The sequence below is a fragment of the Dermochelys coriacea genome, chromosome 25, assembly GCF_009764565.3.
Source record: "Dermochelys coriacea isolate rDerCor1 chromosome 25, rDerCor1.pri.v4, whole genome shotgun sequence".
NCBI classification, from domain to species: Eukaryota; Metazoa; Chordata; order Testudines; family Dermochelyidae; genus Dermochelys; species Dermochelys coriacea.
The window spans coordinates 2713676-2737819 of NC_050092.1; the positions used below are offsets into that span (position 1 = coordinate 2713676).

The following is a 24144-nucleotide window of genomic DNA, read 5'->3' on the forward strand; positions in this document are numbered from 1 at the left end:
AAGAAATGGTTGTAGGGGATAATCTTGGTTCAAGTGATCATGAGCTAATTCAGTTCAAACTGAATGGAAGGATTAACAAAAATAAATCTGCAACTAGAGTTTTTGATTTCAAAAGGGCTGACTTTCAAAAATTAAGGAAATTAGTTAGGGAAGTGGATTGGACTGAAGAATTTATGGATCTAAAGGTAGAGGAGGCCTGAGATTACTTTAAATCAAAGCTGCAGAAGCTATTGGAAGCCTGTATCCCAAGAAAGGGGAAAAAATTCATAGGCAGGAGTTGTAGACCAAGCTGGATGAGCAAGCATCTTAGAGAGGTGATTAAGAAGAAGCAGAAAGCATACAGTGAGTGGAAGATGGGAGGGATCAGCAAGGAAAGCTACCTTATTGAGGTCAGAACATGTAGGGATAAAGTGAGACAGGCTAAAAGTCGAGTAGAGTTGGACCTTGCAAAGGAAATTATAACCAATAGTAAAAGGTTCTATAGCCATATAAATAAGAAGAAAACTAAGAAAGAAGAAGTGGGGCGGCTAAACACTGAGGATGGAGTGGAGGTTAAGGATAATCTAGGCATGGCCAAATATCTAAACAAATACTTTATCTCAGTCTTTAATGAGGCTAAAGAGGATCTTGGGGATATTGGTAGCATGACAAATGGGAATGAGGATATGGAGGTAAATATTACCATATCTGAGGTAGAAGCGAAACTCGAACAGCTTAATGGGACTAAATCGCGGGGCCCAGATAATCTTCATCCAAGAATATTAAAGAAATTGGCACCTGAAATTGCAAGCCCATTAGCAAGAATTTTTAATGAATCTGTAAACTCAGGAGTTGTTCCGAATGATTGGAGAATTGCTAATATAGTTCCTATTTTTAAGAAAGGAAAAAAAAAGTGATCCGGGTAACTACAGGCCTGTTAGTTTGACATCTGTAGTATGCAAGGTCCTGGAAAAAATTTTGAAGGAGAAAATAGTTAAGGACATTGAAGTCACTGGTAAATGGGATAAAATACAACATGGTTTTACAAAAGGTAGATCGTGCCAAACCAACCTGATCTCCTTTTTTGAGAAAGTAACAGATTTTTTAGACAAAGGAAACGCAGTGGATCTAATTTACCTAGATTTCAGTAAGGCATTTGATACCGTGCCACATGGGGAATTATTAATTAAATTGGAAAAGATGGGGATCAATATGAACATCGAAAGGTGGATAAGGAATTGGTTAAAGGGGAGACTACAATGGGTCCTACTGAAAGGCGAACTGTCAGGCTGGAGGGGGGTTACCAGTGGAGGTCCTCAGGGATCAGTTTTGAGACCAATCTTATTTAATCTTTTTATTACTTACGTCGGCACAAAAAGTGGGAGTGTGCTAATAAAGTTTGCAGATGATACAAAGCTGGGAGGTATTGCCAATTCAGAGAAGGATCGGGATATTGTACAGGAGGATCTGGATGACCTTGTAAACTGGAGTAATAGTAATAGGATGAAATTTAATAGTGAGAAGTGTAAGGTTATGCATTTAGGGATTAATAACAAGAATTTTAGTTATAAGCTGAGGATGCATCAATTAGAAGTAACAGAGGAGGAGAAGGACCTTGGAGTATTGGTTGATCATAGGATGACTATGAGCTGCCAATGTGCTATGGCTGTGAAAAAAGCTAATGCGGTTTTGGGATGCATCAGGAGAGGCATTTCCAGTAGGGATAAGGAGGTTTTAGTACCGTTATACAAGGCACTAGTGAGACCTCACCTAGAATACTGTGTGCAGTTCTGGTCTCCCATGTTTAAAAAGGATGAATTCAAACTGGAGCAGGTACAGAGAAGGGCTACTAGAATGATCCGAGGAATGGAAAACTTGTCTTATGAAAGAAGACTCAAGGAGCTTGGCTTGTTTAGCCTAACTAAAAGAAGGTTGAGGGGAGATATGATTGCTCTCTATAAATATATCAGAGGGATAAATACAGGAGAGGGAGAGGAATTATTTCAGCTCAGTACCAATGTGGACACAAGAACAAATGGGTATAAACTGGCCACCAGGAAGTTTAGACTTGAAATTAGATGAAGGTTTCTAACCATCAGAGGAGTGAAGTTTTGGAATAGCCTTCCAAGGGAAGCAGTGGGGGCAAAAGATCTATCTGGTTTTAAGATTCTACTCAATAAGTTTATGGAGGAGATGGTATGATGGGATAATGGGATTTTGGTAAGTAATTGATCTTTAAATATTTAGGGTAAATAGGCCTAATCCCCTGAGATGGGATATTAGATGGGTGGGATCTGAGTTACCCAGGAAAGAATTTTCTGTAGTATCTGGCTGGTGAATCTTGCCCATACGCTCAGGGTTTAGCTGATCGCCATATTTGGGGTCGGGAAGGAATTTTCCTCCAGGGCAGATTGGAAGAGGCCCTGGAGGTTTTTCGCCTTCCTCTGTAGCATGGGGCATGGGTCACTTGAGGGAGGCTTCTCTGCTCCTTGAAGTCTTTAAACCATGATTTGAGGACTTCAATAGCTCAGACATAGGTGAGGTTTTTCGTAGGAGTGGGTGGGTGAGATTCTGTGGTCTGCGTTGTGCAGGAGGTCAGGCTAGATGATCAGAATGGTCCCTTCTGACCTTAGTATCTATGAATCTATAAGAGCTGTCTGAGCTGCAGCCCATGTGCCCTGGCAGGTGTGACGGGGCCCCGCAGTCCTGGTAGCGGTGTGCAGGGGGTCTGTGATTGTCTGGCAAAGGGCGAAGAGCTGGAGGGGGCCGGCTAGCAGGGTGGGACAAGTCGCAGCCTAAAAACCCCTGGGAACTTCCAGTGCCTGGAACAAACCTGCCCCAAATGGATGGCTCTGTTCCACAGAAATGTGAGGTGGATTCAGGGCTCTGTACTGGCTACACGGTGCAGCAGGTTGGACTCAAGGCTCCGTGCCAGGCCACACGGTGCAGTGGACTGGGCTCAGAGGCTTGGACTGTCTGAAAGGTGCAGTGGGCTGGGTTTAGGGCCCCAGGCCAGCTACACGGAGCAATGGGCAGAGCTCAGGGCCCAGTGCCAGGCCAGACTGCGCAACAGGCTAGGCTCAGAGCCCCGGGCTGGCTGCATGGCACAGTGGGTTGGTCTTTGACCCACGGCCACACCCAGGAGGTTGGCAGCTGGGGCACAGCATCCTAGGCCTGAGTTCCAGGAACCCTCTGGAGTGTGTAAAGCCTGCACCGAGCCTGCCATGCAGGAACGTGGCCCGTAGCTGCAATCAGTGCCCACATGGCCTGTTAATCAGCTGCAGAGCTGGCTGCTTGCCATCCTGGGGAAGGTTTTTCACACACGCCAGCAGCATGCCCACCTGGGAGCATGTGTCTGACCAAAGAACTGCCCTGGGCTAGGCAATGCCCAGGAGCAGACACCTCCTCAGCCTGGCAGACAGCAGCTCCTGCTGCAGCTCTAAGTGCACCCCCCACACACACCAGGAGCAAAGCTTCAGCACTCAGCCAAGGCAACTCTTCCACTGCGAAGAGAATCCTCTGCCTTGGGGGCCCAATGCAGGTTCCGACAGACTGAGGGCCAGGAAGCAGTGACTCCAGCCTTGCCGCACTGGGCAGGTGCAAGGCGGTGCAGCCACATAGCCACGGCAGTCCTGCTAGTCTCTGTGTCTCTGTACGGCTGGGTGACTCCCACCCTGAAATTGACTCCCCTACTGTAGTGTGGCAGAGTTCTTGGGCCACATTGGCAGTGACTGTGCTCAGGGGCATATCAGATCCTAGCTCTTGGCTAACGGGCATCTGACCTGCAGCCTGGGCAGTGCTGCACCAAGGCACAGTGCCCTTAAAGAAGCAGAGGCCTCCAGGATTTTGCCTCTGGTTCCTTCCCATTCAGAAGGCTTGGAAAGGCCAGAGCTGTCTGGCTGCGTTGCTCTCTTCCTGTGGATCTGAACACTGCTGAGTGCTGGCAGCACGCTGCCTGCCGCCTGACCTGCCAGCTGTCTACTCCAAAGCCGCCCCTTGGCAGCATGCCCCAAAGGCCCCAGCATGCTCCCATCGGCTCTGTTCTCTCTGGGAGGCTGCAAACACTGCACGTCCATGCGCTGGGAACTGGCCAGAGCATGGCAGCGACAGGGGAGAGGGATGCACTCGGACACACTCTGAATTCGTATCGAAGCAGAGCCCAAAGCCACACTCTGCAGCCCCAGACACGCAGCCTGCACCGGGGTGCCAAGAACCAGCCGGGTAGTTCAGTACACAGCACAGGGTCTGGAGCTGACCTGGAGAAGTTTGCCTAACATTAAATTGCTGGCTTTTAAGGCAGAATCAGAGACATGCAGAGACACATCCACTCTCACTCCCTCCACATATATGTGCAGGCACAGACACACTCACATGCATGCACACACAAATGCTCACTCTCACATCCACACTCACACATGCACCCACATGAAAATCAAACCCATGCTCACTCATACACACACGTGCATGAGGACACGCCTCCTCCCACACAGGCTCATGCACATACATGTAGTAACCCTGACCCTGGCATTAGCACCTGCTAGAGCTGTCCTGGAGCGAGAGACAGCCAGTGAGAGGGGCGCTCGAACTGGGAGGCAGCTCAGGATCTTCCTGAAGAGGGCAGTTGGAAGAAGTTGCTAGAGAAGAAGGGGGGAAGCAGAAGAATCTAGATGCTGAGCCACTGGAGAATTGGAGCTGGGATCAAAGCTGGGGGGGGGATAAAATAAAAGAACAGGAGAATAACAACAGGGGACTGGAAAGTGAGAAGGAGGAAAGAAGGAAAAGAGGACGGGTTTCAAGTCAGAAGAAGCAGAAACAAATAGCTGTGGGTATGTGAGCAGACACTGCTAGAGAAGGGAAGTAGAGGGAAATCAAATCCACAGAGAGAATCTCAAGGGAAACAACTGAAAGGAAATCTAATTGGTGAAAAAGGGAATTGATCAAAAAGCAGTTTTAGAGGAAAAGAGACCCTGGAAACAGTAAATGAGACGCCCACCCACAAAGGACCTACAGTACATGATCAGCTGATTGAACAGCTGGTGAAGGAATACAGTTCAAAGGTGCCCAATGGACAAGGGAGGGCCCAGTTGGTGAAGAAACCCGCCTGTGGATAAACTCAGTGAAAAGAGGTACAGCTGCAGGAAGAGTGAATCGAAGGAGCACGTCAGGCCAAAGGGAAGCAAAGAACAGGCCAGTGAGAGCAGCACTGGACTTAGAGCCAAGGAGAGGAAAAGTCGGGTCTTCTCTGAAGTGACACAGTAGATTGTTTACTAATCTCTTATGTTCACGTTAACCACAATGCACACTGTAGAGTCAGGAAGAGTAACAAATGTTCATGTGTTGATAACCTACAAGTAATTACTATACGTAGTAAGTACTTGGTAATGTTCTATATTATTTATGCTCTTGATACAATCTTTGGGTTTTCCCTTATAAAGTTCTAAACATTTAAATGATCCTTTTGCCCCTGCCTCTCCTCACAGCTAGCTTAGCCTAGCCGAGTCACTGTGCACACGTACATACTTACCCAAACCACACGCATGGCCACACACTCATGTAAATGCACACACACTCAGTTATAAGCAACTGAAAGCAGGGGCTTACAATGGGAAGTGTTAGGCAACCTTAATTATGGGCAACTCCCTATAATATGACAAGGTTTCAGAGTAGCAGCTGTGTTAGTCTGTATCTGCAAAAAGAAAAGGAGGACTTGTGGCACCTTAGAGACTAACAAATTTGTTAGTCTCTAAGGTGCCCCAAGTACTCTTTTCCCTATAATTTGGTGTTTGGGGAAGCCCTTACCTCTGCCATCAGCTGTTATTCCAATGCCGCTGCTGCAGAGTGCCTGGAATTCGGCTGTGGAGAGAAGTTTGACAGTTAGATTCATTTGCTCGTCTGTACAGCATTAACGAAACGAGATCATTTCAAAACAGAACAGAGCCGTTTCAATAATGATTATTATTATTTGCTGTAGTATCACATCATGAACCTGCAGAACGCTGTCTGTCTGTAATAGTGGATTATACATTTTTAAAATACAACTCTTTAATATTGCAATTACTTTCCAATGCAACAGGGGAAGGGTCCCCATCACCAGTTCAGCATTGCAGTTCGTCCGAACTGCATTCCATACAAGAACCTAACCTACTGCACTACACAATATCAATTGAGCACGTGTTCAATAGATTAAAAACTAGCTGACTGACAGATCTCCAAAAGTAGTTGTCAGTGGTGACTCATCTTGGAATGGGGCTGTTTCCAATGGGGCTCTGCAGGGATTGATGCTAGGCCCGATGCTGTTCAACATTTTCATCAATGATCTGGAAGTAAATGTAAACTCCCCGCTGATAACTTTTGCAGATGCCACAATAGTGCCGATGGTAAACAACGATGAAAACACGGCTGCCCTACTGTGCTATCTGGATCATGCGGTAAGCTGGGCCCATTGAAATGAAATGTAGTTGAACACAGCCAAGTGCAAGGTCAGACATGTAGGAACAAAGAATGCATGTCACACCCACAGAATGAGAAACTCTGTCCTGTTTAGCAGGGACTCTGAACAGGTGTTAGGGACTAGCGTGGACAAGCAGCTCGACATGAGCTCCCAGTGTGATGCTGTGGCAAAAATGGCTGATGTGATCCCTGGATGTATAAAGAAGGGAGTGGTGAGTAGGAGCAGGGAGGTGATTTTACCTCTGTATATGGCATTGGTGAGACAATACTGGACACTGCGTCCAGTTCTGGAATCCACATTTCTACAAGGATGTTGCAAAATTGCAGAAGGTTCAGAAAAGCACCACAAAAATGATTTGAGGGCTGGAGAGAATGCCTGACAGTGGGAGATTTAAAGAGCTTGATCTGCTTAGCTGATCAAAAAGAAGATTGAGAGGTCACTCAATTACGGTGCCGAAGTACCATCCTGGGGAGAAATGCTGGGTTCTAAAGAGCTGCTTAGTCTAGCTGTGAAAGGCAGAACAAGAACCAATGCCTGGAAACTGAAGCCAGACAAATTCAGAATAGAAATTGGGCCCATTTTAACAGTGAGGGTGATTAATCAAGGGAAGCGATGGATTCTCCACCTCTTGATGTCTTCAGATCAAAGCTGGGGGCCTTTCTGGAAGGTCTGCTTAGCCAAACCCAAGTTATTGGGCTCACTACAGGAGTTACTGGGTGAAATGGCCTGTGCTATGCAGGAGGGCAGCCTAGATGACCTAATGGTCCCTTCTGGCCTTCAACTTTACGAACCTATGGAACTGTGAAACCTGAGAGTGGTAGTAAGGCTGCACCATCAAGCCAGGAAATGACAAAGGGAGGGTTTCTTGGGTGTTCACATACCTACACTGCACGTCTGCTCTCTTTAAACAACAAACAGTCACCCAGGAAAGTTCAGTGTTATCAAAGGAAACAGAGTCGAGACTATTTCGAAGGTGCAACATGGCTGAGGAAACTTCTGAGATCCAAATGTGGCCAAATGCTGTTTGGAGTTGCCTGCCCTGGGAGTGTGACTGGCCAGCTGTGACATCGCACTTGGGAGAGTTTGGGCATTTCGTTTCCCTGGCCCTTTGTGTAAAGAAAGAAAAGTTGAAGAAATGAGGACCCAGAGTCCCCAGCATGCTGCCTAACCAGCACCGATTGGCCTCTTGGCAGTCAGGAGGAATCACTTCTAGTACCCAGGCCCACGGTTATGTGGGCCTCCAGCCTGCAAGCACCCGCACAAGCAGTCCCTACTGACAGCACAGGCAGCCCCAGTGACCCAGCCAGCTGACTTGCATGAACACTTGGGACCTGCTCCTGCAGTCACTTATGCACAAGCACATCTTTGCTTATGTGAGAAAAGTTCCCCATGTGCTGACTGCTTGCAGGATCGGGCCCTGAAGGCTTAAGAGCTGTAGTTTACTGTGCAGGCTCCACACAGTACGTTCATGTGCTCATCACTTTGTTAGCACAAACCCAGGTTTTCAAGCCTAATGAAGCCCAGGGAGGAATAATATCCCTCCCCCCCGCCCCCACCCATCCCCCCAGGCATGAACCTGAGCATTCCAGCCATTTCCAGGTATCTGCATGAACAAAACACACCAGTGCACGTATTAGTCATTTCACTCTGAATAACTCAAAAATGACTGAGCGCAATTGGATCAAACTTTTCCAGACACACAAAAACCCTCATCTTTGGGCAGAGAGCCAGCATGGGAAACGTCCTGCCAAAAGGAGCCCGTAACTTATGACCTTGTGCAGCACTTTTGCAACTTTTATATCAGCAGCGGTTAGCAGCAACAACTAGAATTAGATGTAAAAATGGCCTAGCACAGTGCTCCCCCCACCGCTTCCGAGAGCAATGCACATCTCAGTGGTGTGATGGCCCCTGGGCATCTCACGTAGCACTGGTGAGGCTAAGGAAGAAAGGAGAGCAGCAGAATACGGATCCTGGACTTCAGAAAAGCAGACTCAGACTACCTCAGGGAACTGATATGCAGGATCCCCTGGGAGAATAACATGCGGGGGAAAGGAATCCAGGAGAGCTGGCTGTATTTTAAAGAATCTGTATTGAGGTTACAGGGACAAACCATCCCGATGTGTAGAAAGAATAGAAAATATGGCAGGCGACCAGCTTGGCTTAACAGTGAAATCCTTGCTGATCTTAAACACAAAAAAGAAGCTTACAAGAAGAGAAGACTGGACAAATGACCAGGGAAGAGTATAAAAATATTGCTCAGGTATGCAGGAGTGAAATCAGGAAGGCCAAATCACACTTGAGTTGGCTCTAGAGAGTCCCGTTCGGGAAGCACTGGTGTAGCTAGCCTGTGATGCAGAGCATCCGTGGCCATTCCATGACACTTGTGATGCTTGTGCTGGCTGGGCTGGTACACCCCAGAAGGATCTTGAAGCACATTCCCCTTGGATTTCCACAAACACACAGCCGTGGCACTCACCTGAGTTTTTGGCCGGGCAGGGCTGGCAGGGCTCTCCAAAGCCATGGTCAGGGTTAGCACAGCAGCATTCGGACTTGGTGACTGCTCCTGGGAAGGGGCGAGCACAGGTGCCCTTCTTAATGCCTCCATAGCAGGTGCTGCGCATGTGGGTGTCCACGCACACCCGCCCGTCCACGCCGATAGCCAGGCCGCCCAGGCACTCGCAGCGAAAGGAGCCCTCCGTGTTAATGCACCAGCCGTTCATGCAGATGCCAGGAGTCTCGCACTCGTCAATGTCTGAAAAGGAAGCACACAGTGGCTGTTACCTACTGACCGGCGGCAGGACAGGCAGGGAAGGGGTTCAATCTCCAACGCAGAGACTCTCAGAGGCTCCGTAGCTTAGAGAAAGGCCCTCAGCACGCATGGCTGCAGCACTCAATGTAGTTTGTCCTTGGCTCGCTCGGGCTGGCTGGGGCTAGCAGGGTGCTCAGTTCTCTAGCTCTCTCCAACTGCTCAGCATGAGGCTCCTTCACTTCACCAATTTCTGTGAAACCGGAGTGTTGCCTTCTCCCTCGGCATCCTCCAGCCCTCTGACAGCAGCCTCCCCCACCCCATGGCATCCTCCAGCCCTCTGAGAGCAGCCCCCTCTACCCCCTACACCCTCCAGCCCCCTGAGAGCAGGCTCACTCCCCCACCACGGCACCCTCCAGCCCTCTGAGAGCAGGCCCACTCCCTCCTCCCAAGCAGACTGGCACTCCTGGCTCTGCTGCTTAGCCTGGTGGGAGGGCAGAAAATTCAGTCAGTACCACAGGTCTATGAAGCCATGTGCCTGGTCCTCCATTCCCCCCGCTGCCCCCCTTCACTCCTGCTGCACAGACACCCAGAGACACCCAGCGCACACCAGGACCGGGGGTGGGACCGACCCCTGCAGTCTACGCACCAACGCAGTAGCGCCCATTGGGAGCCAGCACAAAGCCGGGTTTACAGATGCATTTGAAGCTGCCGTCTTCATTAATACACATCCCATTGAGGCACATGTTGGTCGTGGCGCATTCATCGTGGTCTGGGGGATGAAAAAAACATGAGCAGAGCCTGCAAGGTGCAGCAGGGCTTCTGGGCGTGGCTCTTTCTGTTCCCTGCCTTGCCCTGTGTGAGCACCAATCTCAGTTCGCACCGGCGCTGCGGATCGGTTCAGAGCAGCCCTGGGCCTGCATGGCCCCCAGGCTGCTCAGGAGAAGGCAGGACAGGGAGAACGTCTGCCAGTGCAGTGCCAGGCAGAGACACGGTCCCCCTTGCACACGATCACTTCACAACGTGTGCTGACATCTTCTGGCTCTCTGAGCTGTGCCCCCACAGGGATCTCCGTAAGCAGAGCGCTCCAGGCCGGGGCTCCACACGTACCAACAGCGAGAGAAAGCACCTTCAAATCCCACTGCAGAGCCAGGAGCTGCCTCTCTGAACTGCATCTGCAGGGGCAGGGCTGGAGGGAGGATTTGTGCCGCCATTGTACAGACGCTGGGGGTGGGGCAGCAAGAGCCCCAATGGCTTTGTGCAGTGACAGAAGAGGGGCAGCACAATGCAGTGCATGCTAAGCCAACAGCACCCAAGGGGGAGGGGCCACCCACGGAGCCAGCAGCACCCAAGGGAAAGGGGCCACCCACTGAGCCAGCAGCACCTTATACAAAGGACTATTCGTATGCAAACCATAGGAAGATTTGGTTCTTTGCTAACAACTAAATGAAACCGGGGGCTGGGACACCCTCTGAGCACCCATCACCGTAGTAGGCTATCACAATGGTTCAGGCACTGGCCCTCCCAGCTGCCTGGGGAGCAGGGCAGCGCTATTCTCCCCAGTGTGTGTGTGGGGACGGGCACTGAGGCCCACAGAAGCTGAGCAACTGGCCCAACACAGCGGGTCTGTGGGCAAGTAGTGACTTGAACCCATTACTCTTGCATCCTAGGGCACGGCTCTGCCCATTGGGCTGCCCTTCCTCTTAAGGAGGGGAATGGGAGCTTCGGAGGCACAGGGTGGATTTTCTGAGGCACAATGTGACCCTCCCTGTTCTGAAGGGACCCTGCGGGAAAAGCAAGATTTCGCCGGTTCCCCTTGGCAAGTGGGGCCTGAGTCTGGCAGCAAAGCAAGGAATGCAGGAAATTGGGAAAGGAAGGTTCCCACCCCCTTCCCTCAGGCACAGAATCATCCCCCCGACCCTTGCCAGGCATGGCATTTGTTCTGCTCTTTGTTTAACTGCCGGGGGGCTGGAGGCAGATGAGCCTTTTGGCCCCTGGAGAGGTGGGGGCAGTTGGGGAAGGCAGGATAAACAGGTGAGTTGGATATTTCTACCACAACAACCCACAACAAAATCGTTAGTAATGCTGATGTTTAGCTGATCCTTGTTGGCCTTCAGCACTAACACCTCTGAGATGAAAATCCAGCTATCACACCTCATGTCCACCTACCACCACAGGCTGCCTCAGGCTGACAGCACTGCCCCTGCTTTCATTCCCTTCATGTATTAAGGGTTAATATACAACCGGAAGTGTTTGAAGCCAGTTCTTTAAGGAAAGTTTCAAATTTCTTGCGGATTCTTCCTCTGTGGGACCCAAAGGCCAAGTACCAAGGGCAAGCTTTAGGAGCTAATGATGGTGCTGTGTACAAATCTTGCCCCACAGCAAGAAGGCCAGGTCTGGCTAGTACTGGATGGGCCTGCAAAGCCTTTCCCAGACACTGAGATCCTTAAGAAAATGCCCAGGTCCTGCAGGAATCAGCCCTGGTGACGCTTGGGCACCCTGGCAGTGGAGCCAGAGCTGATCTCTGCTCTCTCCTCTTGTGTGGGGCGCAGTGCTGCTGCCAGTACAGGCTCGCAAAGGTGATGTAAATCTCCCATTAACGATCCCATGGCATGATTCACAAGAGCCCTTGCAATATCCCTCACTCTCCCTACTTACATGCAGGGAGCAGTTTCTACCAGGTCACTGACTCTTCCCCCCGCCTTCAATGGTTGGGAGATGCTACTAAACTGCATTCACCGCAGAGGTGGCTGCATTTCTGTGGTGAGAGGTGAACTCTGTAAAGCCCCTGGGGTCTGCCTCTTCTGGATGAATCTGCTATATATGTGCACGGGATTACTGCTGCTAATGGGTCCAGTTCTGCCCTCCTTCCCTCCCTGCTGGAGTCCATGAGGTGTGAGTGAGAACAGGAACTGGCCCTATCCAAAGCCTGCAGCTGATCTCATGCTGAAGGAAGCTGCTCACCGACACAGTTCTTGCCATCGGGGGTGATTTCGAAGCCTGCGTTGCAGATACACTGGAAGCTGCCATCGGTGTTAACGCACCGGCCGTTCCTGCACATCACGCCATTCATGATGCACTCGTCAATATCTGGCAGGGAAACAAACACATCCAGGTAGTAGCAGACACAGGAGCTGCTTGAGCCGTAACCCCAGCAATGACTCCCTCTCCATCCAGCTGGAGTCAAGGCCACATAGCCATGACTGGCTCCTAGGAGAATCCATTCCCAGGGAAGGGCAGGATCCTGCTCTCAGATCCGTGCAGTAGGTCCCGGCTCTGACAGCCCACACTCCCTCCCTGTGCTAGGTGCAGCTCCCTGGGGGAGACTTGCTCTGTGCTCTTGGCCGCAGCCCTGAACCCAGGGCTTGGAGCCATAGGGTCTTGATCCCCCTGAAAAAGCCCCTGCCAGCCCCTCTGCCCTCAGCTGCTCGATAAGCCAACGTATGGGCTTGATCTGTAGCTCACTGATACCTTCCGACTGTGACGGGCTTTGGATCCGGCCCTTAGTCCCATCAGAGAACCCCCTTCCCCAGCCTCGACCTCCTTCCCTCCCCAGCAGTTACTCTGCTCTGCCCGAACAGGGCTTCAGCCTCAGCGCAGTGAGCAGCACTTGCCGTGGCATGGCTCGCATGGCACAGCCCCCATGCGCTGCAAGGGGCCTCCTGGGCATAGTGAGCTGGAGTAGTGCAGGCAGCTGTGTTCAGTCTGTGAGGCCAAGTCAGCTGGCATGGGCCAGCTGCGTGTTTTTAACTGCAGTGTAGATAGGCCCCTAAGTTCCCCCGGCTCTTTGGGAGGTGAAATCCCTGGCAGAGGGACTGACTGACCCGGGGGGAGGGATAGCTCAGTGGTTTGAGCATTGGCTTGCTAAACCCAGGGCTCTGAGTTCAATCCTTGAGGGGGCCATTTAGGGATCTGGGGCAAAAATTGGGGATTGGTCCTGCTTTGAGCAGGGAGCTGGACTAGATACCTCCTGAGGTCCCTTCAAACCCTGATATGCTATAATTCTATGACACTGAGTGAGGAGAGTCTGCTAAGCCTGTGAGTAGGCCCCAAACTGAGGTGCTCCAAACTGGCAGGAAGTGACCCACAGGGTAACCGAGTGCTTAGTAGCTGGGCTGGACATTCCGAGATGCCTGAGGCTCTGGGTGGGGACCCAGGGGAGTAGGTGGGCCTGGGTCCCCACACCTTGCCCCCCTTTCCTTTGCAGTGATCAGCTCTGAGGCAGCAATCAGAGCATGAGGGGATGTTTGAGGTTGCAGCTGGGGCCCCCTCTGGGACCACTCGACCAGCAGAACCTTGAGGCCATGACAGCCCTTCCCACTGTAAGGGGGGATAGGAACCAGAGTAGGAGAGGAGCTAGAGCAGGGGACAGCAGGTGAGGATAGAAGCAGAGGTGGGAGAAATATGGGCAGAAGCTGGGAAGGGGGTCAGAATAGGAGCAGCAGAGGTCATAGCAGCAGGCAGGGAATGGGGCAGGAGCTGAGTGGGGGGGATAGGAGCAGAAGGAGACAAGGGGAAGCTGCAGGGACAGGGACAGAAGGGTCAATTAGAGCATCCTCCCTCCAGAACTTGGACTGGAACGCAGGAGTCCTCTATGTTCTCCTGCTATCAGCAAGAAGCTGTGAAATCCACTGACAGAGTCTGTGTCCCATCACCCCCAGGGCTGGCCTAGGACAACCTCCCATGGCTACTGGGTCCTCTTAGCTCAAGTGGCAGAGGTCTGTGAGTTGGCTCAAACAGTCCCCACCCTGCCAGTGACCCACCTGGGTGGCAGTCTGATACCACAGGATGGAATTGCTGGGTTTCACTTTGCTTTTTAAAAGCCTAGGAAATTACCCACAAAACACTACAAGGGTTCCACATCCAGCACTCAAAAGTTAGGAACTGCCAGACTCGCTCCCTTGTCCCTTGTGTGTGTGCATTTTGGTGCAGTCTTTAATTGCATGACCCTGTATGACATGATTGCCACTGGGCCCTGCCTCGGTCTTCTCAGGTAGTTTTTCAGGGGATATAATGCCACACTGGCATAGCTTATTCCTGTGTACGAAAGGGAACAAGCTGAACTGGCATAAGACCCCTTCATACTGATATAACTGTGCCCGCAGCTGGGGTTGTACAGATTTAACTAGTTTGGTAAAAATCTCCCTGCGTAATTAAAGGAATTAAACTGGAACCGACCCTTTGTGAAAGCCCCTCTTTGTCAAAGCAGAGTGCGTGGTACTGGCTCATGGCTCGCATCACGCTTGGCCCGCATCACCCTCAGCACCTCTGGGCACACCAGCAAAAGCATCTGCTGCCCTGCAGAGAGCAGCTGATTGCTGAGAGGGCACTGGTGCCAGCAGCTCTCCCTTCACTCTACAGCCCTCAGGGCACTGCTTCTGGGAGCTCAGGGCTCCGCTCTGCACTCTGTTTCTGAGCCCGTCCTCCTGACCCACTGGGGCATCTTGTGCCAGCCCTGAGACAGACGTACCGATACAGGCCTGCTTGGTGGGGGTGCTCTGGAAGCCCTCATGGCACTTGCAGTGGTAGGAACCAGGTGTGTTCACACAGTCGCCGTGCACGCAGGGGCTGCTGGAACATTCGTCCACATCTGGAAGGACAAGGGCATGAAGCTGGCAGCCCCTGACTCCTGGGAGAGCAGTGCCAGAGCCTGGTGCTGCTTGGCAGCCCTTCACCAGGGTCCCATGGGGCCGCCTAGCTAAACCCCAGCTCAGGAATAGGAATGTTGTTAGGTCAGCAAGGGCCTGATCCTGCCAGGTGCTGAGCCACATTCCCTCAGGATCAGCATCACCCTGCCAGGCCAGCGTGAAGGGGACAGTGAGGTGCAGAGGTCACACCACTGCTCTACGGAGACCTGAGTAGAGGAGCCACCTCCCGCCTGTCGTTGCAGAAGCCAGTGGAGTCTGGGGGGTCACAAAAGCCTCGATGCCCAGGGCATAGGGGTGGCTGGGCACTATGAGGAGGACTTTGCGGGGCTACAGCCTGGAGCTGAAAGACCCCAGGGCCCCTCATCCCAGGTGCTGTCTTTGTTGGGGGGTAGTGTGTGGACAGAGAACAGGTATTTTAGGGCCCTGCCATATTCAGCAACAGGGAACTAAATTGATGGCAACTCTCCCACCCACCCATGATCAGACTGCAACAGAGGAGGGGGAGTGGCTGCCCCCATGTTCCTCGTGGTGCCAGGTACAGCCCCCATGCCACTGCCTCACCCCACCCAGCACCGCAGTGCCACGAGAGTGCTGCTCTGCGCTGCTTAATCCCACCAGCTGGGGGCAACCCCAGGCCACAGGACTATTCCATGAAGCTCAGGCTGGGGGTGGGAGGCAGCTGCAAGCACCCCCGAGGCTGCCAGGGCACCAAGGAGGAGCAGCTGTCTGCAGCAGAGCAGGAGTGGGGCCAATGGGGCAGCTGGTGCCTGGCCCAGGGGATTCTCTCACCAATGCACTCGCCACGCACGTCCTGCTTGTATCCCATGTTGCATTCGCAGCGGTAGCTGGAGGGGGTGGGGATGCAGCGCCCGTTCAGACACAGATTGGTGAAGTGCTTGCAGATGTCGATGGTCTGATTTAAGGTGGCAGTTCCTGGAAACCCCAGAGAGAAGAGAGCCTGGAATGGCAGCCCTGAGCCCCTGCTCCATTTCCCACACCCGAGAAGCCCACTGCCTGAGAGAGGGGAGAACACCCCCAGAGGGCATACCTCCCAAAAGGCGTGCTGTTGCATGGGCCTCCCAGCACCACCTGCAACACACCGCGCCTCCCCCACCAGGGACTGCGGGCAGGCCCATCCCCTTCTCCAAGGCACTGACATGGGCAGGGGCACTGTACTTCCAGGACAGGCCAGCCCAATGAGCTCACTCCAACACGGGACCACGGAGCCAGTACTGGCTTGTCTGCACGGACTTGGCTAAGGAGCTGTCGGAGGATGGAATGGGCTGCAAAGCTGGTTCTAGGGGACCTTGCTGGCCCTGGGCCTTCCCCACCCAACCCTGGAAATCTGGCTAGGCCCCAGTTCGAGTCTTCAGTCACTAGCTGTTGCGGGGCCTCGTCCAGGCCCCATGTGGTCACTAAACCAGCAGCCTGGCCAAGCTGTGAGCCTGGCATAGCAGGGACTGCTGCAGCTCAGAACTGAAGGGCAGCGGCAAAGGGGCTCTGGCTCCTCACTTCCCAGAATGCTCTTGTGATCTTTCACCCCAAAGAGCTGGGGACCGGGGGCAACGTCCTGAATGAAGGGGCCAGGAATTAAACAGGCAGGATAACTTTGTGACCAAGACCAATGTTAGCTAATCCACGTCACACTCAGGGGGTCTGCATAGCAGCTGGGCATGGGAAATCTCAGCACAGGTAGACCCACATGCTGGAGTTAGTGCCTGGGAAGATCAGCATGGCTGCTGCAGTGCTGGTCACCCAAGTACAATCCCGCCTGCACCCCTGTGCTAGGACTCACACTTCCCCGCTGCAGTGGAGATGTGCCATGAGTACATCCCAACTCCCAGTGGGAGGGGAAGCTGGATTGCTGATCCCCTCCTCTAGGGTAGGTACAGCCCACACAGCTGTGGCCCCGCTCAGTGTGTGGATGGTGTGTGGAGCAGGAGGGTATGGGGGCGCCCCTACAGGAGCCTGTCCAGACAAATGACAAAGGCCCAAAGCAGCAGCTTTCAGAGTTATGATGAACAGATAGCTCCCCGGCTCAGAGCTTGCGTTTCAGGCACCTGCAGACTCAAGCAAATGTCAATTGCCTCAATAGCTATCCTTGGGTCACACTATCACGCTTTTCTTTGCAATGGCAACGGCTAGACACTGAGGTGCCTATCTGATCCCATGACTCCAATCACCACACACAGCGCAGCAAAGCCTCTCTTGGAGCTGGGAAACCAAACAGAGGGGGGCAGGGCTGCCCCTGCAAGGGGTGACCACCTTTGCTGGCGGCGGAGTCCCAACCCCTACCAGCAGGCTCCCAGCCAAGTGTCAGAGCAGACTGTAAGTGACTGGCCCAAGGGCACACAGCACATCAGTGGCAGGGCTGAGATTAGAATCCATGACATCCTGACTCCCCTCCCGATGCTCGCTCCAGCAGCCAGCGCCCCACACCCTGCCTGGGCCCTCTGGCTGGTGGATCTGGGCTCTGCCATGCCATGAGATGGAGGGAGAAGGGGCCACTGAAGCTCTTTTCCAGTTCTGTAACTAGAAAGACATTTTTGCTGGATGGCAGCCTGCCTCTTTGGGACTCGGAGCCATCCGGAGCTCCTTGCTGTGCCAGGAGATGCCGTGTGATCTGTGTGCTGGGCCCAGCATTCTGCACAGTGTTAGTGTCACATCCCATCAGTCCAGCCATGTCAAAAGAACCCCAGCGTCTGGGTAACAGCGCTGTTCCCAGCACGTGTGCAGCTCAGGCAGGCACACCAGGTATGCACACAGACTGGAAGAGATGCAGCCAAGGTGGTCCAGCGCTAGCAGAAAGGAGATTTAATTTACCAATGCTCGAACTTCCAGGGCCCATCCCAGGAAGCCCCGGGATTCCGCCTTGGCCATTTGCCCCATTTGGTCCAATGCCTCCAGGTCCGCTGATTCCAGGCCCGACACCATTTGGCCCAAACCCAGGAATCCCAGGGAAGCTCCCAGAGAAGCCCGGCATGGCTGGGAGCCCTTCAATGCAGAGCCTGCGGTACTCATCTGAAACGAAACAGCCGCCTGAGCAGCACTCCAACACCGCGGGCCGAGTGTCTCTGCACGTCTCACATGCGAGGCAGAGGTAACGCTGGCACGAAAGCAACAGTGGCTGGGGCAGGGAAAGCAGGGGGTTTGGGGGAGGGTGGACCGGGAGAGAGCTTTACTCCCCTTCATCAATGAACCCAGGTGAGGTGAGTCTTGTGGTCGCATTTGGCCAGTAGCTCCCACATTGCAGCAATAGGAAGAGCTGTCTGCTCTGTGCAGCAAGCATGGGGCTACCCAGGAGAGGCGGGGGGTCATTGTGCTGCTGCTATTGACTTTCCAGTGACAGCCCCTGTAAGGAGCTTGGCCCTGCTTTCCGGAGGGCAGATGTAGGCCCAAGAAGGGGAAGCGCAGTCATGCAGCAAGGCAGAGCTGGAAACAGAATTCCAGAGATCCGATTCCTAGCCCTCCACTGCAGCCCTTCGCTCATTCTGATCTCTTCCCAAGCCCAGGGAGCCAGGGCAAGGCTGGGGTAGGCTGGGGAGGTTACTGCCCTTGCTGGACCCCTTCTGCTGTTTTTTCCAAAGGGGGAGCGGGCTGGGGGCCCTTATCCCTGAATTCCCTGGCTTTGTGCGATCCAATGCGACTCTCACTGACCTTTCCTCCCAGAAACACTCACAAGCACAGCTCACGGATGTTAAGAACAGGTCACACTCAGTGGGGCACTAGTGGCTTTCCCATTGTGTTGCTTACCAGACCCCCTGACAGGGCACATTTCAGGGGTCTGCCCAATCGCCCAGCAGCGCCCGGAGTCACAGCAGCACTGCATCTTGGTGTACTGGCCTGGGAGCTCCCCAGCGCAGCGCCCGCCGATCAGCGCCGAGAAACATATGCCAATCCGCTGGTCTGCAACAATGAGGAGCAAGAGGAGGCACAAGTGAATGGGGGGGTGGCCTGAGAAGGGAGGGGCCCCTCACCTAGCCCATCAAAATCAACCTCTCCGAGGGAGACAGGAGATGTGCAGCAAGAGAGGCATATTTCTGGGGCCCACTTCCTCAGGGCTGGATTCTGTGTGGGATGAGGAGACTGGCTCCTGAGAACAGCAGCATTTCCCAGTGCCTCCTTCCTGAGCATTTCCAGTTGGAAAGGCCCCATCTTGCTGTGACATTATCTGAATAGAGTATGATCATGCAAATCATTGTTGCTACCACTTTTATATAATTGCAACAAATCTTATACAAAGTGTGATGCATGGCTAGAATGGGTTAAGCAGCTTGCAGGCTAAATGACCCAGAGCCAACCTTTAGAGACATGTTAGAAAAGTATGCAAATGGTCATTAGGGCCATTCCATGGTAGATAGGCTAGAACCTTTGAAATGCAAACCTGTATTGTTAGAAGTTAGAGGTGATACTAATTGTATGTGTGTACTCATGTCTTGTTAGAGGGTAACAATGTAGTCAAACAGTCCCTGTCTATGCTGTATTCTGTTAATTTAGAGATCAAAAGGAAATATTGACATTTAAACGAACAGTAAACATGGGATATGGCTGTATTCATCTCTTTTGAAATGTTTAGCAAATCACCTGAGAATGGTGGAAAACAGGCAATTGCCTTATGTTAATCTGTGTAGCTAATTACCGGCGATGCTTAGGAAATAGGTCTACGCAAAGTCTCCATGGTTGTATATTATTCCCCTAAGACCTCCGACCTGTCAAGAAAAGGTCTGGGACTGTATAAAGACCTCTTGAATCCTGATCCTCAAATCTGCTTGATGCTTCATGAAGGGGAAGCTTAAGTGATAAGGCTGAGATCTCCAGTTCTAACTGAATCCCCTGAATTTGGACATTGGACTATAACCTATGGACTAATTCTGAAAGAACTCTTTGCAACTACAAAGCTCACTATCTCTATGACAGGTTTCAGAGTAGCAGCCGTGTTAGTCTGTATTCACAAAAAGAACAGGAGGATTTGTGGAACCTTAGAGACTAACACATTTATTTGAGCATAAGCTTTCGTGAGCTACAGCTCATTTCATCGGATGCATTATGCAAGGCACTGAATTTAGCCATATGGAGTGGAAATCTATCAACTTCATGAAAAAACTCATAGGAATGCATCCAATGAAGTGAGCTGTAGCTCACGAAAGCTTATGCTCAAATAAATTTGTTAGTCTCTAAGGTGCCACAAGTACTCCTTTTCTTTTTATCTCTACTATGAATCTGATCTCAGAACTGTACTCATGTCTGTATGTATACTGATCTTTTAACCAATACTCTCTCTCTTTTCTTTTTAAATAAATTTTAGTTTAGTTAATAAGAACTGGCTGTAAGCATGTATTTGGGTAAGAACTGAAAAATTCATTAGCCTGGGAGGCAATGTGTCCGATCCTTTGCAATTGGTAGAACTTTCTTATATGGTGAACAAGATCTTCAGTAGTCCTCATCATATTTGACTTGGGTGTCTGGGTGGAGGGTTGCTTTAAGGGAACTGTGTTGTTGGCTTCTGGGCAACCAGTAAGGTATTTGTGACAGACCCAGACCAGTGGGGTACAGGAGTCTGGTAGAAGGCAAATATACTGGCCACTGGATGAATAGTTTTCTGTTCCCTGAGTGACCAGAGCAGGGGCTGCCCTAGAGAAATCAGGAACCTGCTAGAATCAATTGCAATTAAGACAGGAAAGCTTATTAAAACACCTGGAGCCAATTAAGAACTTACAAGAATCAATTATGGCAGGCAAGCGAATCAGGACACCTGGTTTAAAAAGGACCTCCCATCAGTGAGGTGGGGGGTGCACAAGGAGCAGGGAGTGACAAGGTGTACTGCTGGAGGACTGAAGGGTACAAGTGTGATCAGGCTTCAGGAGGAAGATCCTGCAGTGAGGATAAAGAAGGTGCTGGGGGAAGACAATGGGGAAGTAGCCCAGGGAGTTGTAGCTGTCACGCAGCTGATACAGCGGACATTGTAGACAGTTGCAATCCACAGGGCCCTGGGCTGGAAGCTGGTGTAGAGGGTGGGCCTGGGTTCCCCGCATCCCCCACAACCCCTGATCGGACACAGGAGGGGTTGACCTGGTCTGTGAGAAACACCAGAAGGGAAGGTCTAATTTGGAAAGGGATCTGGCCTGTCCCCGACCCACTAGGTGGGACACAGAGACTGTGGGGATTGTTCTCCCTTTTCCCCCATGCTGGCCAGTGATGAGGTTAGCTGAATGAATGGAAGGTTTGAGCCACGAGCAAAAGTGGCCAAACTGAGGGCTGCTATGAATCTCTGAGGCGAGCAAATCCGCCAAAAAGCGCAGGACCCACCAAGGCAGAGGAGGACCTTTGTCACATATTATAGAAGCTGTTTTGTGCTGGTTTGGTAAATCTAAGTATTGGAATATCCACCAGCTTTAGGAATTGTCTGCCCTGTCCTTTGCAGTTCACCCTAATTGAGTGACCTCAGCATGGCCCCCTGGGACTCCAGTCACACTCGGCTAACCCAACATCAGGCTCCTAAAGATCGTACATGTCATGATCTGCAGCACAAGGTGATGAAAGCGGTGACTGCTCACCTTCTCTGCCCTCAAACCCCACAGCAGTAAGTGCGGCCTAAGGTCTATGAGACTGAGTCTGGCTGGAGGGAGATTGAGGTGCCAGAGTACATGGGAAGAGAAGTGGGTGGGCCTGGCCCCTTGCTGGTGTCCCTTCCTGTGTCACTGTCTTCTAAACACACAAGCTAGACTCAAGGCAGGTTTCTTGACACTGCCATTTGGAGTTCATGAGAGTATTTGCAGGTAACATTCAGCGTCACAATTGCCCACTCCAAAGACTAAATCTGACCCTGACTCATTCCACTGCTTCCCCAGCCAGAGTTTATGCACAAATGCCAGTTCCAGGGTGAGGATTGGCGAATACATCCATAAAATACACTCTGCATTAGCGGCTGAGTTTGGGGGAGGACAAAGGGGCCCCAACATGGGTTAGATGGACACTTACTCCACAGCAAGAGGAGGTAGCATTCATTAACTCTTCCATGACTGAACAGTATCTCTTTATCCCTTCTTCAGGAATGGGCAGGCCATTTTCAACAATGCTTGAGCCTGGTGAAGAGACCCTCTCTTTGCCTTAGTTTCCCCTCCTGCCCTTGTGTGTTTTGACTGTGAGCTCTATAGGGCATGGATGGTCTCTCTCTGTGTCTGAGCAGCACCCATGTTACCGAGCCTTGACCTTAGCTGGCATCTATGGGCCATACTAGTAATAATACCTTCCACAGCAGCTGGCTTCACCGCCCAGGTTCAGGACCATATTCTGGGCCTCTGCAGGGCTTTGGGAGATTTGATTTTTCACACCTGTCTGAAATTCCTGATTTCAGGCTGAGGTGGACAGGCCCCAAAGCTGGCGATTCTTGCCATACTCGAGCCCACCCAGAAGAAGGGATCAGATGGCACAAAGGCCCCACCAGGGTCCCAGTCTAGTCCCTACATTAGATATTCTAAGACGCTTCCCAGGGAGGCCTGCCTATCGCTGTGCCTGGTGCTTCTGCTGGGATCCCCATCTGCCTGCTCTACCAGTGCTCTGTGAGGAGCTCTTTTCACTGCCAGTCCACCGTGCCCTGGCTGCCTGCAGCAGACTGTATGGGCTCTCCAAGGCCTTATCTCCCCAGACCACCCCAAGGTCCAACCTCCCATTCTGGCATCTCTGAAATCCCAGATTTGCCTCTACCTATCGTACCACATGCTCCATCTATGCATCAACATACCCGCCAGATGGTTCACATGAACCATCTGATCCTGGAGCAGGTATGGGGCAAACCTGGACTCTGGTGTAAGCTGAAGCAGCCTCAGGGAATCTCTAATTTATGCCAACTCAAGAAGTTCCACAGGGACAGTTTTGCTGGCTGTAGAACTGGCAGAGCATGTTGCACTTCAGCTCTGCCCTCACATGTTCCCCCAATGGAGAGAAGGCAGGGAGAGACTCACACTGGGGGGATCATCTAGTGCCCCTCTAGGGCAGCCATATGCTGCTCTGTCAGTGGTCTCACTGGGGCTGAGGACCTGGCCATATGTGCCTGTGGAGACAATCATCAGGATGAGGCTTATGAACAATACAAGCCAGATTAATGCTATCACACAGGAACATGTGCAGCTCAGACTGTGGTACAGATACTCCTGGCCCCACTGAATCCTGGGGGGCATGTTGCAATTGCTGGACGTACAAAGTTACCCTCAGCTCAACTGCAACATGTGTGAGATCAGACTTGGTAAACAGAACATGTGAGAACAAAGTTACCTAGGCCAAGTCTGACCGTAAACGAATTTCACTGGTGGACAACATAAAGGGGGTAAAAGATGCTACCTGCTCGTCCTCCTTTGTGAGGTTCTTAAAAAGAGACTTGGAAAAGAAGAATATTCTCTCCGCTCTTCCCGCGACCTACCCACACTGCAGCTTGTCTCAGCTCCTCTCCACTTTCTCCACCTCCAGTGGGTAGGAGCAGGCCAGGTGAAGGACTTTCCTCCTGAGAGCTGGCTGGCCGGCCCAGCCTTGTTTAAGGAACCTGGTTTGTTACTTGTGAGTTTAGAAAATCATCACATCACCCTGATGTCCAGTCCTCAGCCCATTGGCGGGGAAACCTAATTTCCCACACCTCAGAAGCAGGTAAGAGACTGCACTGTTTTCCTTTCCCTGGTGGTGTTTTCTGCCCTCCCTCATCTCCTATCCTTTCCCTCATTCTCTCCACTTTTCATCAGCTCCTGAAATCAGCCATACTGCATTTGTCCACCCCTGCCTTGTCTAAGGAGAACAAATCCAACCAGATGACACTCCTGCCCAGATCATGCTCCAGGGTTCAAACAGCAGGTGTGATGCTTGGCCTGCTAGCCAAAGCCAGAGCACCTATTTGTGACTAGCCAGCCAGCCAGTGCTGCAAAGCTGTATTTCCCTCACCTTTTCCATCCTCTCTCTTCTCCACCTGGCCTCCATCTATCTGTTAGAAACAGGAGAAGTGAATACCCTTCGCACATCAGGACCGGAAGTAAAGTTAACCCTTCCCTAGGCTTTTCATCAAAGAAAGGTTGTTCTGAAAATAAGAGACTGATATTTTGCCTAAAAAAGGAGAGAGACTTGAAAGGCTTTGATTTTTTTTGTTTTGCACAATCTCTCAGTTTCAGTATCAATGCTTGTTTTAATTTCTTTTTCTTTCTTGTGTCTGATCAATAAACTTTCAGTTTTAGAATGAAAGATTTTGGGTTTGCCAAGCAACTGAGCAAAGTATGGTCTCTGTAGATCGGCCCCCCCATCCCCCCCAAACCTGTCACTCTGTAATGTGGGACAGTGAAGGA

General features: G+C 51.7%; 1 protein-coding gene across 1 annotated transcript in view; it reads right to left on the minus strand.

The window, feature by feature from the left end:
- FBN3 (fibrillin 3) overlaps window positions 1-24144 on the minus strand; it is a 285607-nt gene that overhangs the window by 91869 nt on the left and 169594 nt on the right. Inside the window, exons 10-17 of the mRNA XM_038384214.2 lie at window positions 18578-18730; window positions 17648-17845; window positions 15614-15757; window positions 14647-14766; window positions 12141-12266; window positions 9826-9948; window positions 8907-9182; window positions 5779-5832 (exon numbers count right to left, since the gene is read on the minus strand). Coding sequence (XP_038240142.1) covers window positions 5779-5832; window positions 8907-9182; window positions 9826-9948; window positions 12141-12266; window positions 14647-14766; window positions 15614-15757; window positions 17648-17845; window positions 18578-18730 — 1194 coding nt within the window. The remainder of the gene's footprint in view (window positions 1-5778; window positions 5833-8906; window positions 9183-9825; window positions 9949-12140; window positions 12267-14646; window positions 14767-15613; window positions 15758-17647; window positions 17846-18577; window positions 18731-24144) is intronic.